A 19,945-nucleotide genomic window follows, 5' to 3' on the forward strand; every position below is an offset into this window, starting at 1 on the left:
TCTTTGACAGACCAGCTGATTTGCCCTGGGGCTTCATGATAGCAACGGAGAAGAGATTCTTTATTCCCCACAGCCACTGATGTTTCAGGCCAGCACCGTCCAATAGAACTTTCTGGGATCATGAAAATGTTCTAGATCTGTGCTGTTCGATGGTGGCCACTAGCTGTATGTGGCTACTGAGCACTTCAAATGTACCTAGCATGACTGAGGAACTGAACTTTTCATTTTACTTAATTTTATTAATTTAAATTCAAATTTAAAAAGCCATAGGTAGCTAGTGGCCACTATGCTGGACAGAACAGTCTGAAGCCCAGAAACCACACAGAAATACCGAATCTCAGAGCTAAGGGGACCTTTAGGTCAGACTCCAGTGTGGTATAGGAATCTCTTCTACATCATCCCCGATGACTCCATCTGAATGTCTGACAATCAGAGACTCACTACCACCCAAGGCAAATGTTCTCCCCTGATAGCTGCACAGGGTCTCTTCCCGAGTTCTTGAAACACAGGACTGAGCTTCAGAGTCACTGCAGACTTCTTTTCCCGTAGAGAACAGAGAAGCAACCATTGTGGATGAATCTGTCAGTGCAGCACCATCTTCGCCGTCTTCCCCATTTGCCTCTGGATAACCCTTAGAATGTCTCTTTAGAACGTGGGGCTGAGAATAGGACACAGACACCAAGGACAGGTTGACCAGAGTGGAGTCCTGTGATGTGGAATCCACAATTCTTCTAACACAGCCAAGGTGAGCTGGCTTTTCTAAGGCAGCTCACATCCCCCTGTTGGTGTCTTTCGCACTTGTAGACAACTAAAGCCCCGCAAGCCCCATTCCACACACTTCTGAAAACCTACGTGTCCTCTCAACCTGTACCTGTCTGCTTTTCTTTTGTGATCCAGACCTAGGACACTGTGGATGACCTTTAAGATACTGGAATCGTAACAACCTCACTGGGCAGAGAGAGCAGGGACGCTCTAGGTCAATCTCTCAAACTCCTGCACCTGTATCTGAAATTACTCACTCAGAGGAAGTTAGCAGGGCACTGGGAAGCAGAGCAGGCAAACACAAGCTCTCACAGGACAGAAAGCGCTGCCCGGTGCAACGGGGGTAAACGGGTCTCCAGTTTCCACCGCTGTGGCTGTGTGCTCTCTTGGCTCCTTGGGGATTCAGTGATCCAGCCTCCCCTGCTGACCTTGGCAGGGAAGTGCTCCCACACTGCTCTGACTATAGCTGTCATGGGGGAGGAGAGAAAAATGCCTTTTTATTATTAATAAGACAGAGGGAGGCAGTCTATCCTTTCTGGGTGGGGTGATACCCGTCAGCAAAAAATGATCTGCTAACTCTCCGGGAAGCATTAAGAGCAAGGATAGGAGAAATAATTGCTTATGCCCAGTGCAAAGAAAAGATGCTTCAGCGGAACGAAGGCCTTTAGCAAGGCAGGTGGATGGCGGGGCGAGGGAGGGTGGGAGGGAGGCGCAGCGCCCTGATGACCCTTGGCAAGAGGAAGAAGCGGGAGGGGCAGACTGGACCCTGCAAACTCCAGTGTGGGGGGATCCGCTGGAGGCACCGTTAGCGCTATTAGAAGAATAAAGCGAGAATGGAGAAATGGCTAAGCAGCATCACTGCACACAGATGCCGGAATACAGGAGCTCAGTTTGTTCTCCTTCCCAGAGAAGGGAAGTTTTTTCCTTCTGAGAAGCCCTCACTCACACCTTCCCCTTCTCCAGTCCTGCTCCCTCTGGAGCTGGGCTGCTGCCTTGTGATAAAGCTTCCTTCCTACTCTCACAGCCCCTCTCCTGAGTGCCTGCCAAACCTCCTGGGTTCACTCTGCGTGGCAGAGGCAGCCTTTTGTCCCCTCATCCCTGCTCCAGTCCCGAAATCACTCACACCTCCAGTTTGCACAAGAGCCGTGCTCTGGGAATGTTTTCTTAAAGTCATATTTTTATAATTTGAGTAATAGCTTAATGCAATTATTAGAAAAAGACAAGACAAAATCATTTGTAAACCTGTCATGCAATGACAAAAGGAAGGAAATATATAAAAACGTTGTTTACAGTATTGAGTTGGGAATGGCTGATACTGCCTTCATTATATGATAATGTATTTTCCAAATTATTTGTAAATAAGCATGCCTTGCTTTTAAAATGAGTAAAAAACCTCCTAAAAAGCTGATGAAAACCAGTGCCTAAGGCTGACAAAAACCTCCAGCCTGCCAGCCGCTGGTTTCACCCATCAAACACCCCCAGTGACACACCAGTGCCAGATGAGCCTTCTTGGAACTTTACTTTGACCGGGTCCCTCTCCTGCTCCAACCTCGCACAGCTTCCTACTTCCTGCTCCTCCACCCCAAACCAATGGGAGCCCCTGCAGCCCCAAGACCGCCCTACCCCACCGCATTAGAGTTGGTCCTTTGCATGTTTGTGTTCCCCACGAGACAGGAGCCCCCACGGAGGCAGAGCAGTGAACACTTCTGCTCCTCCAACTCAGGTTAAAACCCAAACTGGTGTCCCACTACTCTGAAAGGTTTCTTGGGAGCGACTCCAAACCCTCATATTCCACTTTGGATCACTTTTTACTCAGTTGTAACTTGAATATCCATCCAAACTTTTTGTAAAGCTATTCCTTTTGAAGGTACTACAGACCTTCTCATTTTCTTTGTTACTAATTAATACAACAAAGAGCTGGACCACTACAGCTGAATTCAATGGAGTGCTTCCCATGGAGAGGCTGAAATTACAGTGTGAATTCAGAAGCTGCTGTTTTAGAACACGTGGAGAGAGGAGAGAGCCCAGGACTGGGACAGGCATCCGGTGTGGGGTCAAGCAGCACCGGAATCATTTCCTAGAACCCACAGCCATTTCACCCAGTGCTTCCCAGAGTCTAAAATGATCTCTGTTGGAGACAAGTGAGGAAAAAAGCTAAACAAATAGCACTCCCAAAGCCCTAAACAGGGCAAATCATCTCCACTGGGCTCAGAGTTGAAATCCTGAGAAAAGACCCAGTTTCCCAAGTGGAGCACCAGGCTGGTCTGGCCGGCTAGACATGTAAACCCATGGTCCATGCCCCATATCCTCTCTGACACACGTGGATGGGGGACTCCCCAGGGCACTGCCATCCCTAGGTCACCTAGATCCCAGGACCTGGCACAGAGCCTGGAAAGCAGGGGTTCAAGAAGAAACGACCTGAAGTCAGGTCTATCCCCAGGCTGATGGCAGAAGCCCCAAACCACAGGTCTGTTTACTGAGGAAACTGGAGGGACCACACAGTTTGTTTGCTTTTTATATCTCCTCCCCATGCCGGGGAGTATAACCTGTGTGTGTGTGCGGAGCCAATACACACCCATACAACCTCACAGAACGCATGCGCTGCTGAGCAAACACACAGTGTGACCTTCCAACACTTACGACCCACTGCCAGAGTTATTTTTGAAACACGCTTCCTGACTCCAAATCTCACTTGCCAAGTGTGTGATCCTGGGTAAGTCTCCTAGCCTCTTTGGGCCTTACTTTCCTCAACTGTATAAAGTAGTGAATAGAACCTTCTTACAGGGCTATCTTAAGGAGTAGAGTTAATATATGTAAAGCACCCAGCCCTAGAGATGTTTTCAAGGATTAAATCCTATCAAGTATGTAAAGGGGCTAGAACACTGTTGGACACAGAGTAAATATTCAGTATAAGGTAGCATTACTATTATTCATTATTCATTATTAGTATAATTATAATAAGTAATCATTATTTCCTTCTTGTGGCAGAACCCTTCACAGGACCTTTGGATGCTAACTCAGGTCAGCTGCTGGTCACTTGTGTGCCTTTGGACAAGTCACAGGTTTTTGAGCCTGGCCACTTTCTCCCACGAAACAAGTTATAATCCAAAGAATAATCCCTCTGAGTCGCATGTCTGCAAACATGTACTAGATGTTCCTAGGAGATCACTGTAACGCACGCTTCCAAAGAATGTACTTGTTTTTTCCAGATAGGCACATTATCTGCAGTCATCCATACTACTCGTAGGGGCTTAATTAACAAATCACGCTCTTTCTCTGCTTCGATGCTGCGTCTGTGCCAAGACCGTATTCTCCTCGACGACAGAGGCCTGGCCTTGCCCTCCACGTGCCTTCGGCACTGGCACACAGTCACATTACATCCCCCTTACTAAAGGGGCAGTGAAAATTTTTTAACAGGGAACCATCACTTGTGGGCACCTTCCCCTAGCAGCCCAGTAACGTATCATTCACTTCCAATACCAGTATCTGGGTATTCAAATTGGACTCCAGAGGCTGCACACTGTTTGTCCACAGGTCAACTACTAAATTTTGTTTGACCTGACCATCTATGCTTTAAAATTTTTAAGTTGGTTTCCAACCTTTAAAAATTGAGAGGTATGGCATAAAAAAAATATATAGATCTTGGCTTTTATTGAATAATTGGAAGATCTGGCAATAATCTGGGCTTAAACAATCAGCAATAGCTGAAGAGTAGCTGCCCTTTTTATTGCTCTCCACCTCACTACAGTCTCCACCACTTCCTCAGGGCTTTCCAGAACTATCCAGGAATCTAGTTGTTAATCATGAATCGTCAAAACCTAGGAATTAAAAAAAAAAAAAACAACTTAGGAATTAACTCTTGGTTTGCCTGCATCCGTGTTGTGCATTACATTTAAAGTAGGGTGTTTTGCACGGAGCAGTCCAGAAATGCACCGGAAGTGTGAGAAGGAGGGACAAACTTGACCACATCTTGCAAACATGTGCTAGATGGTTCTGGGGAGATCTCTGTAAAGCATGCTTCCAGGAGGATACTTATGTTTTCCAGACAGGCAAGTTATCTATTCCTTTATGGGAGCCAGGGCAAAGAGATAAATCTCCTGTCACTTATCAAAGCAAACTGAAGCAGAAGTAAACAGTGGCCTGAAAGGCAGAAAAGCAATTTTAAAAAATTAATAAATGATGAGACTATTAATAGCACATGAAAAGGGTTTGCTTTTTTCCCCTCCCCTTTAATATGATTTTTACCTTAAACATTGTGTCCCTTCAGGAAAGGGAAGAAAAGTTAATAAAGGAACCTATCACTCAAACTTAATTTTTAGTATGGCAAATAAACTGCTTTAATGAAAGGGCTGAAATCCCTAGGTTTGCACATTAAATTTTCATTCATAGTAGAGAATGGAAATTATTGATTCAGCCATGGCATCGTGCATTCTGAATCCCACAGTGCCTCGGAAGCCCACGTTACTGCTGGGTGCAAATGTGTTGGCAGCGTTCTGATGCAGGGTGAGCACAGGGTGGGTGAGGGGGTGAGGCAGACTGTCTCCTCACAGAACAAAAATAATCAATGTTCCTCGTCTGTAAGATCCACCTAGACAAAGAACTGCTTCCGATGGCATGATGGATCAGGGGGTGAATTCTGAGATCAGAAAAGCCAGGTCCAATCAGTCTTCAGGAAGCCCAACAGCTTCATGGAATATATATATATTTTTTAAAAGGCAGAATGGATGTGTGATGATTTGATCCTAAACTCTTGGGAAGGTCTGGGCTTCAAGAAATACTGTAGAAGAAAGAAAAGTACTTTCTCCGTTCAAGGTCAGGGTGTCCATCAAGGGAAGAGTAAGTGTATGACATTCTAATGCTGAACTGGATAGCACAGAAAAATCAATCAAACTCACAAATACAGCCTCAACCTGCTGTGGCCTCAACGAACAGTCAGGGACGTGAGCCTCCCACCTTCACTTAAAGCATAAAAATAGGTATGTTTTTCCTTTGAAAGAAATTAATCCTCCTGCCTCTCAAAGGACTACCCCATAATTAAACAACTCTTAATTATTTCTCCATTAGATAACTCACAGGGATTGATTGTAAGATGAGATGGAGGCAGCCTGAGCCAGGCCCATTTTGGGGTCTGTGTGTACCACAGACCGTATGAGATCAGGAAAGCAATCATCTTTAGAAATAAAACTAAACTCAATTGCAAAAGTAAAGCTGCTTAAAAGGAAGGAAGGAAGGAAGGAAGGAAGGAAGGAAGGAAGGAAGGAAGGAAGGAAGGAAGGAAGGGAGGAAGGAAGGAAGGGAGGGAGGAAGGAAGGAAGGGAGGGAGGGAGGCAATCATGTAATATATTCCAAAAACAAGAAGGTTTTTGTTTTGGCTTTGGTTTTGTTTTGATTACCTCCTAGCTAAGATTATCTTATACCAATAGTCTCCTCTGTCAGTCGGAATGTTGGAGAAGTAGCTCTGTTGGACCAAAAAGTTCTGCTTTTGTGTTTTCATACGCTGAGAGCTGGTGCCATCTATAGATTTCCATTCTGGGAGAGGTTTCTCTTTTGTCCTACTTTGCGTCAGACCTGCTGTCGTGAGGATAAGAGTGCCCAGGAGACACCTCCCTGTGGTGTGATAGGCTATGAAGGATGGGACTCATTAATGGGTTGGCAGCTGCCCTCAAGCAGGATGCTGCCTGGAGGTGGGGGAAGAAGGGGAAGGGAGGCTGAGGAGGAGGAGGCTCCATCCAGGAGACCACCACTGGCTGTGGGAGGGGGCCCTCAAAGCAAGCAGCACCACTTCCTGAAGGATCCCCACAAGGTGAAGTCTGAACCGAGAGAGTGACAGCCCAGTCACAGAAACCTCTGTCTGGAAGAGCAGGCTCTGGGTAACTGTTTCTCTTTTTCGACTTAAAACAATCCCACTGGAGATATTATCTACAGCTCTGATTATTTTCCAATTGCTCGAATGTTACTTTTTCTGTCACTCCTTTACTATGTTCCTAACAATTTTATAGTACCCATCCCTATCACACTAGAGTTTGTTTATAACTGATTTTTTCTTTTCTAGTCTCAGTTAGGAGATGAACTGTCCACCCTTAGGTAAAGCCAAACTGTTCAGCCTGGCACACGAGGCCCCTGCCCACCTCCCATCCAAACTTAGGCCATGCTATTCTATATGCTGTTCCCCACTCATAATGTTTACATTCATTTTCACAGCTTCCCATGTGCTGTTCCCTCTGTCTGGAACATCTTCCCTGCCCCAGCTTCTTACCATGGCTCAGTTTTGGCCATCTTTGCAGACTTGGGCTCACAGGCCTTCTTGGTGGGTGCTGACACCCCATCTGCCCTCTGGTCCCTTCCCTCTACTCAGCTTGCATCTCATTCTTTGTAATGATCTGCATCCCCCACTTAGTACAGTGGATGATAAATGTCCTTTGCATAAATAAAGAGCACCACTTCCAGCTCCCTCATTGCCTGGATTTATTAGATCAAAGGGATGAAATTTAACCAGTGCTTCCCAATCAGGAGCCAGCGTATCACTTCTTACCTTTATGGTTTTGGTCTGGAGTCTGAGTCCATTTAAAGTGTTGATGGCTTTCTCTGCATCCTTTGGATCAATATAGTTAACGAATCCATACCCTAAACTCTGTCCTGTGGAAACATTTTTAAAAAAAGAGAGAGAAAGAGAAAGAGAGAGAGAGAGAAATAGAGAGCTCAGTATCTTTATAGCAGTAACACCTCCCATTGCAGTGAGTCAAAACCCTCCTCTAGTATATGGTTCCTTTTACACCAGGGTTTACCCCAGGTGGAAAAGTTTCCAGTTCTTCCATCTCTCACTTTGGTCAGCCTAGGAACTCATAGGAGTTGCCCAAGTTGGGAATGGGTAAGTGCCCCTGCCCATCCACATCCATACACAAGTGTCCACTTAACCAGAAAGAAGTGAGAAGGTAGTAAAAAGAGAGCAGGTGTGGTTTGTTAGATTTGAACTGAGTCATGGGGCTTTTCCTATCAGCTGTGTGACTGTGGAGAGGAGTCATTTAATGTCCCGTTTTTTCCCCCACATGTCTTCTCTGGAGATAACAGACAGACAGGTTTGTAAGCGTTAATGAGATCTTGTGTATAAAATGCCTACCAAGTACGTTGCCTAGAATATAGTAGCTGCTCAACGAAAGACGGCTATGCTATGCTCAGTCCTGTGAAACTGGGGCGAGCGCTGAATGCAGGAGCTGTCTGCTGCCTCAGTCATGCCAGCCACGCCCACACGCGGAGGAATGTAGCAGGATCTGAGCAGCAAAGACGGAGACATTTATAGTGAAGGCATGACCAGAATCTAAAGAAGTTGCTACAAATCATTGGTTGCCCTCATCATCCTCCCAGCCCAAAAACAGTTAAAAAAAAAAAGGGGGGTGTGTGAGGATTCTATTGGAAAGAACTGGGGAGCTCCTAACACAAAGGGGAGAGTGCAAACACATTCTGCAAAGAGGGTTTTAGCTCCTTTAGGTGGAGATGGCATCAACTTGTCTGCAAAGAGAGGTAGCAAGTGACAGGGCTCCCCCCTAAGTGAAATAAAAATAATGTGCTTGCGATCGTGCCACTGATTATAAATAGTCCATCAGCTCTGCCATGTGTCATCAGCCAGAAATATCATTAGGAAACTTTACATTTTCTGACATACCCTTTAAGAAACACAGAGCTTAGGGTGGCTGCAAAACCAGCTTGAACTTCCCAGGCAATGTTATTGATTTGTGGGTGGCAGCAGAGCCGTCCGGAAAATGACAGGACGTCACATGTCAGGGAAGACTGATTACATAAAGCTCTTTTTGGAGTACCCAGTCCAGGCCTGGGAGACAATACAGCAAAAAGCCTGCCATGTCCTGGTGACAGGAGCCCATTTCAGCAGCCAAAAAATCTTTCCAACAGCTTCTGTTTTGCTGGTAAATGTCTGTGTTTGTGTTGGTTGTAGGAGGGAACCTGGGAAAACAAGTTGGGTTCTGGATTGGAAAATGGGTGACTTTGTTATCCTTTATAGGACGCAAGCAAAGAGCATCACGAGGAATGGCTAAGTGCTCATTTTTGTGCCCAAAATGGAAAACCCAAAATGACAATACTTTCCATTAGAATATTCCTTTGTGTTTTGGAATAACAGGGTTAGAACAGGAAAGACAGGAGCAAACTTTGCCAGATATACCCTTTATAGGCAGAATTAGTAACTGAAGAAGGAGGAGAGAATATTGAACACACTCCAGCTGCCGGGCCCCTCTGTGTGCATGTGCGCCTACGTGTCTGCATGCGTGTGTGTGTGTGTGTGCAAGAGAGTAAAAGTGTGACAAAGAGAGGTGTGTGTGAATTACAAGACCCTGCCACATGTTCTGAGAAACTTTTGCAAATCTAAAAATATAAGAGACATTAGTTTAAAAATATCATTTATCCTAAATTTGGCTCCACCTCATCAAGCCTAACTAAATTCACCTAATTAAATCCATTTTCATCATTCAAATTTATCAGTTCTATTTTCCTTGTAAATAAGAGAAGCCTTAAAAATTGCAGTACTAAAATATTCTTACAATTATTCATTTTAAACAGTTATGCACCAAGTTGAGAAGCTTTAAAGGGCATTTTTAAAGCAATAATCTCAACGATAAACCTTAGTTATGAGTTCTAGGAAACAAATCAGACAGTCAATCTATCCAGCTAAATTGAATTTGTATAAAATTAAAATGAAATATGAAAAAATACAGACAAAACACTCACCGCTTAACTGCAAACATTGAACCTAAACCCAAATACTTCATGATTCATCATACTGATGGAATGTATGTGGAAGAATTTATCATGCCTACCAGTGGTGCATGTTCCCTGATATACTATATCTTTCTCTCTAATTATTCATATATTTATAGAAATCTAAAATAAATATAGTGGCTATGATTTCTACATTCTATATTTTATCTTTGTTTTAGACCCTTGCTTCAGGTCCTAGGAAGGTTCTGAAGGTCAAGTGAAAGAAAGAACTCCCTTTTTTTTTTTTTTAAAGATTTATTTATTATTTTACAGAGAGAGAGAGAGTGGGGGGGGCAGAGGGACAGAATCTTCACGAAGACTCCCTGCTGAGCACAGAGCTCCATGGGGGGGGGGGGGCATGAGATCACGACCTGAGCTGAAATCAAGAGTCAGATGCTCAACCAACTGAGCCACCGAGGCGCCCCAAAAGAAAGGACTCCTGCCCAGCAAGCTGTGTCATATCTACTCACCTGCCTGTATCAGTCCCAAACCCACCATCACCTCAGATTGAAGGCAATTAGCACAACTGTGCTATCATCACCTGTTCTAGGTTTAGAGAGAGACTGCACTTAACATCAGGAATGAGGGTGCTTTTGAGAAAAACTAAAAACCAGATAAACATCGTTTCAGAAAGGAAGAGGAGGGAAAGACTGGAGATTCTCCTTGATATGAAATAATGAGGTGCAAACTCTGAAACAGAACACTGCATTGAACAAGATGGGGACAGAGGTGGGAAGCACTGCCGTGAACTGAAAGGCGTGAGATAAACCGCAGCACAGGGAAACTACCTGTGCTCAGCCTAGTTTGAGAACAGCTTCCTCACATGCTTCTTGCCAACACAGAAGGAGTCCAGCTAAGTCTAACAAAAAATACTCGATGGAACTAAGCAATCTCTTTTAAAACACTCTAGAGAGGATTAAATCCCAAGGTAGAAAATATAAAAACCCAAGCCTCATTTCTTTCAAAAATTATTAGTAGCAGGGGAGAGTGAAATGAAGAAGAATTCTATGTTTTAACTTGTCTGTATGGTGGGCATACATTGGTGATGAGTTTTGGGTTTGCAGTTCTATATTTAAATGCACATAGAAAAATATAGATGAAACACATTCACAAAAAATACCAACACTATTTCCATGGGGACCAAGAGAGCCACCATGCTGGGAAGGCCCCAGGGGACACAGTCTGGAGCCTAGAGCGAAGTGTGTGCATAGCTGCAGAAATAGGTCCATAAGGTCCTCTTATTATTCCTTTTCCCCCAAATAATTACATCTTCCTTTATCAGCAATAGCAAGATTTGAGCATATACGTATAGTGACAGTATTTTCAGAACAGAAAATTTTTTTAGACTTTATTTTTGTTCTCAGTTTACGAGTTTATTTTGATAGCAGTTTGGTCAAATAAAACAAACCATTGAGGTTATGTTTACTGAATCATCAATAAAAAATACAATCAATAAAGAAAAGATGATATTATGAAATGAAGGCTTCCTCCCAAATTTAGAAACTCTCATGAGTACCTGGCTCCTTGATACTCAGGTGATCCACAGTCCTTACATGTGACCACTCCTGAATACTCCTGTCCAGCAGGCACGGATGAGGGATCCCCAGTGACCATGCATGAGCAGGAAATGCATTCTTGGCAGTTTGGGATGGAAACTTAAAATTAGAACATAGTTTCCAAGGGGAAACAGTTATACATAATGGCTACATTTTAAGGCACTTCAGTGTATTTTGGATTAAAGAGGTTCATGTTTTTAACAAGCTTTTCTTAAATCTGGACCTGAATATCTCTGTTTTTATAAACTGCTCATATGCACATGTGCACACATGAACACATGGTGCGTCCTCCTACTCTGACATGGCAACATCTCCATTCCGCTGTAATAATGTGTATACCAACTTCTCCCCCTGGAAACCAAACACTTCTCCTCACAAGAACTAGCTTATAAAAGTTTGCTTCCTCGAACATAGTAGGTGCTCAACAAACAGATGAAAGAGTGGGTACACCCGTCTGTACCAACCCTCCATTTCTGGAAGAATGTTTTATATTTGGGGAAAGGAGGGGGACCCAGGGAATTCTTTTTGCATTTGTGGGAAAGGGAGAGCATGACAAGCTGACACCAAGGATCGGAAAAGAAAACACAAAGAATATCTGGGTGGGCTCCCCTCCAGCACAGATCAGGTGCTGCCCACCCTCGGAGTTTCCAAAGTGCTTTGCGACCCGTTCTGTTGCATCTGACTCTCACAACTGCCCCGTGGGTTTTCATTTTATAGATATGGAAACTGAAGGGGCACCTGGGTGGCTCAGTCGGTTAAGCATCTGCCTTCAGCTCAGGTCATGATCCCGGGGTCCTGGGATCGAGCCCCACATCGGGCTCCCTGCTCAGCGGGAAGCCTGCTTCTCTCTCTCCCTCTGCTGCTCCCCCTGCTTGTGTGCTCGCTCTGTCAAATAAATAAATAAACTCTTAAAAAAAAAAAAGATATGGAAACTGAAGATCAGAGAAAATAGTGATGTGCCCTCCATTACAGAGCTGGATCTCAGTCTGTATCAGGGGTTGGCAAACTTTTTTACATACTGGGTGAGACAGTAAGTAGTTTAGGATTGGCGGATCCTCCGGTCTCTGCCATGACAACTTTGCCATTACAGCATGAAAGCAGCCACAGACAATATGTGTTCCAATAAAACACATTTAGAAAAATAGGCTTCCTTTGGGCCATAGTTTGCTGACTGTGGTTTAGATCTTTTGACTCCAAATCCAGTACCCTTTGCCATACTCACAGTTACTCCATTTGAACTAAAATGTCACTGACAACGATTCCAAAGCCCTGAAATACCTCTGAGGCTTTTTTGAATTATCTAAGAAAAACTCAAATTACCTTCAATAATTTGTGCTAAGTATCTTTATTGTATTCAAATTCTAGGAATCACCATCATAGCTGATTATAACCCCTCGTTTTCCTGGTCATTCTGGATAGGCATTGTTTTCCTTTGCCTTTGGAGTCCTGGGGGTTATGACAGCAGGACCCCAAATGTGACATCCTCATGGTTGATGGCAGCAACAGAGAAGCCATCCTTTTGCAGGGCTGGCTTGAAGGGACCTCAGCATTTCTGCACTGCCAACCTGCACACTTGGCTCTTTCTTTCTTCAAAAATCGTCATTCTCCAGAAACCTAACAGCTACTCCCCTCATCTGCAAAGCCCCCAAGGGGGCAGCCAGATGGGTAGCTGCTGTTGATAAAAACTTCTGAGTTGAGTAAGGAATTTTTGTGAATGTTAGAACCCCTAGCTCAGGCTGAAATTCTGTTCTCAAAGCACATGATAAAATCCCCAGTCACCTTAAGATCACCTGCAGGGCAGTAATCCGCATGCTGGGTTAACTGCAGCCAACTCTAAATCCCAGGACTCCCTCAGGCAGTCCGGAGATGCCTTTCCCTGTTGTCAGATGCCTCAAAATCTACCTGAACACACCCTAAGGAGGGTCGGAGAGGCTTGCGGCTGTTACTACACACATACACACGTACTGTACACATATGTACTGTGTGTGTGTGTGTGTGTGTGTGTGTGTGTGTGTGAAAACTCTACTTACTGTATAACTTTGGTTGAGTCATTTAAGCTCAATCAGCCTGTTCCTTCGTCTGGAAGCATAGGGATAATCCCTTACCCTCACAATCAAAGCGTCATTGTGAGGGCTGACGATGTTACACACAGACCAACAATAGCTTCCATTTATTCAGGGTCCACCTGGTGCCAGGCACTGTGCTAAGTGACCTACTAATGTTTCCTTATTTAATCCTGTGTGAAATGGGTACCATGGGGCCCATCGTGCAAATAAAGAAAATGGGCTAAGACATGTGAAGTAACTTGCCCAAAGGCAACCAGCAAGTAGGGTCCATGGCTAGGATTTGAGTAAGTCCAGGTCTATGTGACTTCTCAGCTCACGCTTTTCTCCCCACAGGGTCTGGCGTCTGTGAAAAGGCCCGGAAGTATCCAGTATCAGGTAAGCATTCAGGGGGATGAACATACCCTACGTTGGGGTCTCTTCCCCTTCTTAACACTGACTGGGGATGCTTTGAGGTGCTGGAGCATCCATGGCTCTGTTCCCACCCCTCCCACCTCTGTGGGTTTTACACAGTGTTGGGCAATCTGAGTCCTGGCTTTTCTTCTGCAAGCTCAGGGTTAGGAGAGACAACTAGTCAGAGAATTTATTTTCTTTTGGTAGTTCACACAATTGCCTCTAAGTATGGTTTAAAGTCTTGGTACGCTCAGTGTGGTCCCTGTACCAGCATCGATGGCATCATCTGGGGACTTGATACAGAAAAGTAACGATGTAAGAAATGCAGCGTCAGCTTATTGCTGTGTGGCCTTGGCTAACTAACTTAACCTTCCTACACCTTGGTTTCTGAGAAAGCTACACATCCTAATCCATAGCAACAGGGAAGGGAAGCTCTGATAGGGAAGTTCTCAGAATTTCTTTGTATACACTATTTCTTTTCTTCCCCCAAATCTGCATTCCTACTTTGTCCCTTTCTGCTGCAGTAATCTCATCTGTAAAATGAACTTAGTATTAGTTTTCATGGAATTATTAGGAAGATTAAAAGTGATAATGCATGCAAAGTGCCTGGCATATAACAGATGCTCAATAAACGTTGGTTCCTTGTTTTTTTTCTCCCACACCCCATTAAATACTGCCTTCTATTATTGTCTATGAGAATGCTATCTCCTTAGTGAGGCCCCAACCTTCTTAAAGGTAGAGAATGTTTCTGATGCTTTACTTTTATATCGGAGCACGTGATGTGCAGCAGGCACATAAATTCCATATATAACAGGCACCTACCACATGCTGGATACTATGAGTGGGCCCCAAAATGACCAAATGACCAAGAAACTGTTCCTGACTTCAGGGGACTTAATATGTAGAAGGGAAAGATGGATATAAGAATTAATTTTAGTTCAGCAAAAATAATAAATATATCAGAGATACTTCGTTTAAAACTATATATAGGAAAAACAACAAAAAAACTACATACAAGGACAGAGAAGAGATGGAACTGATTCTGACTGAGCAGAAGGCTTCCTGGAGGTGGGGGCATTTGAGTTCAGCTTTGAAGAAACAGGAGAATTTTTTTTTTTTTTTTTAAAGATTTTATTTATTTATTTGAGAGAGAGAGAATGAGAGAGAACACATGAGAGGGGATAGGGTCAGAGGGCAAAGCAGACTCCCTGCCGAGCAGGGAGCCCGATGCGGGACTCGATCCGGGGACTCCAGGATCATGACCTGAGCCGAAGGCAGTCGCTTAACCAACTGAGCCACCCAGGCGCCCAAAACAGGAGAATTTTGATAGGATTTTCCCATAAAGGGATGAGCTTCCAACCTGGGGGCTGAATCCTAGCACTGCATAAATTTACCCCACAGGTATTTATTGAGCACCTATTATGTGCCAGCCATAGTCCCATTTACTGAGATTATAGCAGGGAACAAAAATATTTGGTTTCTGCCATCACTGAATGTATATTCTGATTGGGGGTGATGGAGCAAGACAAGAAACATAAATAAAATATAAAGTTTGTCATATGATGGTGAGTTCTTGGGAGGAAATAAAGCACAGAAGGGGGAAGACAGTGTAGGGGATGGGGTTGCAAATTTTTAATAGAGGGTCAAATAAGGCTAAGGTGACATGAGAGCAGAGACCTGAGGGAGAGGAGGCAGCCAGTTCCCCCTATCTGAGGGAAGGACGTCCCAGGCGAGGAAATCTGTGCAAAGGCCCTGAGGCAGGAGCATGCATGGCATGTTGGAGCAATGACAGAAGTGAACGTGAGGGCAACATACCACTGCACTTGTTAAATGCCTGAAAAGAGGGAAGTGGCAGCCCCGGTTCCTTCAAACTGGTTCTATGGTGTTGTTGAATAAGACATGTAGGAAAACCACTCAGCCCCCACCCCACAGCTTTGCAGATCAGGTGAACACTCCTTCTGAAACATCTTTTTGAAACCATCTCTTGATGTGACTCTGTTCCTCACTAGACTGGGGGCAACTTGAGGCCAAGATGATACTTTATTCATCTCTGTATCTCCAGGGCCTACCAAAGGGTCCATGACATTGGTGGATACCCAGTAAATGTCTTTTGGGTGAATGGATGAATATTATCTATTCACAAATGTATTTACATCCTCTTAACCACATTCAAACTCTCATATACCAAACAGAAAGTAACCAGAAAGAGCTGCAAACTCTTTTACCAGGGCCTTACCCATGTCCAGGGGAACCAAGCCCATCAGACACATCTGAAAGACCTGCAGTCTTTAGTCTGAAGGAGAGAAGACTCTAGAGGTGCTCAGAGCCAATTCTAATATTTGAAAGGCTGTCATGGGAAAGCAAGGGTTGACTTGCCATGTGGTGCCCCATGGGAGAGAACAAAGATCAGAGAGAAGAAAGTTAGGGAGTAGATTTCTGCCCTGATAAAAGGAAGAACTTTCTAATACTGATTTATAAGGGTGTGGCTGCCTTGAGAGGTGGTAAGGGCCCCATGACTAGAAGTATGCAAACAGAGACCAGATCAATGTTTTATCAGGGGATGTGGCAGCAGTCAGCAAGATCGACTGATCCCTTCTAATGCTAAGATTCGAAGATTCTAAGTTATATTTTATTTATTTATTTGAGGAACAAGAACCAAGTTTCCCATTTGTTCATTTCTTCAAGTATTCCTTCGTGACATCCTTGGCCTGAGACTCTTCACCATAGTCCTTAACCACCACACAACTGCAACCAAACACTTTGCGGGGTTTTCCCTCTCTGTCAGTTTTCCAGAGGCCTACCCATTCCCCTACTTTCTTGTTGCCATCAACCTTAATTAGGTGCATTTGGTGTTCAGCACAAAGGGCCTCCACCAACTTGACATACATAGGCTCATCACAGTTGGATAGACGCCCACGAAGATGGGCTTGGTGCTTGTCTAAGGCTTTGGCAGCTTTGTGAATTCCATCTGCTAGGCCATCGTGGATGAGGGCAGTCTTTGACACCTCTTGTAAGGCACTATTAACGTCCATGACACCTCCAGCAGCAATGCCTTCCTTGGCCATGGTGGTGGGTCATGGGTGGAGCCAAGTGGGTCGAGTGCACCTGAGCCTCTGCCTCCGCGCTACTGGGTATCAGCCGGGAAAGAGCTAAATTATATTTAACCCAACACTCCCAACTGGTTTCAGTTTATCCTGATTTCTAACCGAGGAAATAAAAAGAATAGAGAATAATTATGAAGCACCTACTATGGGCTAAACACTTTACGCACATCATTATTTAAATCTTCACAACCTATGAAATAGGCATTTCTATCCCTGTTTTACAGAAGGGGAAACTGAGCCCCAGAAAATAGAAATAACATACCCAAGGTTATTTGGCCATAGAATAGCAGCCAGACCCATTTGATTCCAGAGCCTGTGCACTTTTTTTTGTTGTGCCCTGGTTTCTTGAATATGTGCTCATTTGTATGCTAAACACACCTGCTGGACATGCATGGCACAGTGTGCCTGAGACTTTGAGAGAGCTGGGTTTTCTAGTACTATCTCCAAGTCCTCATTCTTTCCATTTAATTCCAATATATACCCTCAAACTATCCCATCCCCATCTTCTAACTTGGTTGTGCCTGGATCTAGTACATCACAGAATGAGTCTTGGAAAGGACTTTAGTATCAATCATCTTCAAGTCTGTTCTATAGATTCTAAAACTGAGGACCAAGGAAGGAGCAGGAGTTCACAGTCTTGAAGGAAAGTCAGACCTATGAATCAATAACGACAGCAGCAGATTATGGTTCAGTGTTATGACAGTTAGAAGGAGAGAGGGCTTTCAGAGATGAATTCAAAAAGATTGATAAGAAATAGCCAGGCAATAGATGGAGGGGAATTCCAACAGGAGGGGACAGCATGAGCATCCATTCCTCAAGGAGAGAGATCTGCCCCGCAGTTTATAGCCATTACTTCCAGGAGGCCGCTGATTGTTGATATAAACCCGAACTGTCAATACTGCTTCCAAGTTGAATCTGTGCTCAGATGTATATATGACATCTCCCTAGATCTCTGGCACAGATTCAGGAATCATTTAGGCATCTGAAATTTTGAGTGTGTCTGCTTTCTGCCAACAACAAACACTATTGAAAAAGATGGGACCCAGCCGTCCTTATTTTCAATTCCCAAAGTATTTAAAATTACACTGAACCAGTACTAGGTTATTTCCAGAGGCTACATTCTGGCTTCCTAAGTAGATGTAATTTCCCCAGAAGCTGAGAACTCATCATGTGGCATCAAGATGGCAATGAGCAAAGCACTTGTCCCACAGTGGGCATTCAATATAAGCTTGCTGAACTAAATGCATTTCTTAGTGGACTCTAAATCTCTTAAGGGCAGGAACATGAATCTGATTAATCTTGGTATGACCAATGTCCGGCACATAGTAGGCTTTCAAATAAATCTATGTCGAATGGATGAATGAGTTAACAAATTCAACAAGTGAATAAATAGGAACAAAAATAGTTATTTTGGGGAGGCACCTGAGTGGCTCAGGTGGTTAAGTGTCTGACTCTTGATTTTGGCTGAGGTCATGATCTCAGGGTCATGAGATTGAGCCCTGCATCGGCTTTGCTCTGGGTGTGGAGCCTGCTTGAGATTCTTTCTCTCCCTCTGCCCCTCCCCACACTCTAAAAAAAAAAAAAAGTTATTTTTTTGAGTGCTTACCATGTGCCAATCACTGTACTGAGTGCTTTGTTGTTTTTTTTTTTCAGCTTTATTGAGGTATAATTGACAAATAAGATTGTAAGATGTTTAAAGTGTACATTGTGATGATTTGATATATGTGTACGTTTATTTACTTACTTATATTTTTGGTGAGAACATTCAAGTTCTAGCTGAGTACTTTATGTCTATCATCTCATCTACTCCCTAAAACAATCCTACAAGTAGGCATTATCACTGCCATTTACAATCAAGAAGACCAATGTCCAGAGGCCTCAGATCCCAAGACACAAGTCCATCTGGCTCCAAAGTCCATACAGGCTTTTAATAGAGTTTCCCGATTTCAGAGACAATCTCAACCAAACTGTTCAAGTAAACGTGAAACAAATCCTCTGTTACTGGGGTAAGGCATATGGAAACGCACAGAGTATATATAATGATTTCCAGCAGTTCCCAAAGCAGGAAGGACCGGTTACAAATCTACATTATTCCAAAAAGAAAGCCAACCAACAAATTCTCAAAGGAGTTTTTTTTTTTTAACTTCTTTTGGTTTTCCTATAAAATAAGTTGCTCTAAATGATAGATCTTCAAATCTATATTTCAATAATAAACCCCTTAAATGACAAAATGAAACTAATCTAAACCCTATTTTTCTTCTGTCTGTTCAGGGAAGAAAGGTGATTCATAAGATAAAAAGCTAGTATCAAGTACTTCGTTTTAAAAAAAGCTGAAAGGGAAAAATAGGGAATGTGCCAGGGATAATAGAAACATCAGTGACAACTACCTCACTCTCAGCATCTATCACACAAAGAGAAGTGTTCAGACTGATGACCCTGGGGCAATGAAACGTTCTTAATCGAAGCAACGTTCAATTAAATTATGTGCAGAATATTCTTTCAGACAGGAAAGAATAGTCAAACATTTAAACATATTTTTAACGAGGGTTGAAACAAAAAGAGGAGGATTTTGGCACACTCCCAGCTAGCCAGAGAAATGAACCAGAATTCTTAATTCTTGGTTAGCTTGCTCTCAGATAAAACAAAAAGGTCTGGATGTCAGACAGACAAGACTTGCTACCTAGAAGGAATGCGCACCCACAGGTGATTCCAGAAATGCAGCCGATGTTAGACAAGGGTCTAGCAACAAAGGAAGAAAAGGTAGAAAAAGTTATCAGGTTAGTACTAATTACATACACTGTAATTAGCCTTCGGGCAAAATGAGACTCTGTGGGTGAAATGTCTGTGGGTGAAAGGAAGTGCTGTGTTTAACACTAAAGACAACGGCTTCCAAAACTCCCATCAGACACTGTTTGTATAAAGCATGTGTGGAGGCTCCTGATATCATGTTGGGATTTAGATTAAATGAGATAAAGTATGTGAGAGGGCCTGGCACGAGGTAGATGCTTCATAAATATTAACTGAATATAAATCTATTAAAACTGTCTCTATCCAAAGAAAATTCATGGCTCTCGATGAAGGAGGTGAGATAAATATTACTTGTCTGTGCAGAGAGAAATCAGAACATCAAATGTGAGCTGGAGAAGGACTTTGTCTGAGCATCTTTGTCAGCGTGTCATTTCTGAAATGGGCTTGGGGCTCTCTGGCCTTGGACTTACCACTAAGAGCTGTGTGAAATGCAGAGATGGGTACCCCATCCCTATCATCAAGGAGTTCACCGATAGTAAAGTACCAGACAGGA

General features: G+C 43.6%; 2 protein-coding genes across 7 annotated transcripts in view; both read right to left on the reverse strand.

Annotated features, from left to right (window-relative positions):
- Nucleotides 1-19,945, reverse strand: part of ELAVL4 (ELAV like RNA binding protein 4) — a 139,588-nt gene that overhangs the window by 15,824 nt on the left and 103,819 nt on the right. For all 6 annotated transcript variants that reach the window (XM_032429361.1, XM_032429396.1, XM_032429370.1 and 3 more), the window contains exon 3: nucleotides 7,295-7,398. In XM_032429361.1, coding sequence (XP_032285252.1) covers nucleotides 7,295-7,398 — 104 coding nt within the window. The remainder of the gene's footprint in view (nucleotides 1-7,294; nucleotides 7,399-19,945) is intronic.
- LOC116647844 (40S ribosomal protein S12-like) lies at nucleotides 15,239-18,026 on the reverse strand. The gene has a single exon (XM_032429409.1). It carries the CDS (start codon nucleotides 16,603-16,605, stop codon nucleotides 16,213-16,215), a length of 393 nt encoding a protein of 130 aa, XP_032285300.1. The 5' UTR covers nucleotides 16,606-18,026; the 3' UTR covers nucleotides 15,239-16,212.

The sequence above is a fragment of the Phoca vitulina genome, unplaced genomic scaffold (assembly GCF_004348235.1).
Source record: "Phoca vitulina isolate PV1807 unplaced genomic scaffold, GSC_HSeal_1.0 scaffold2, whole genome shotgun sequence".
Lineage (NCBI taxonomy): Eukaryota > Metazoa > Chordata > Mammalia > Carnivora > Phocidae > Phoca > Phoca vitulina.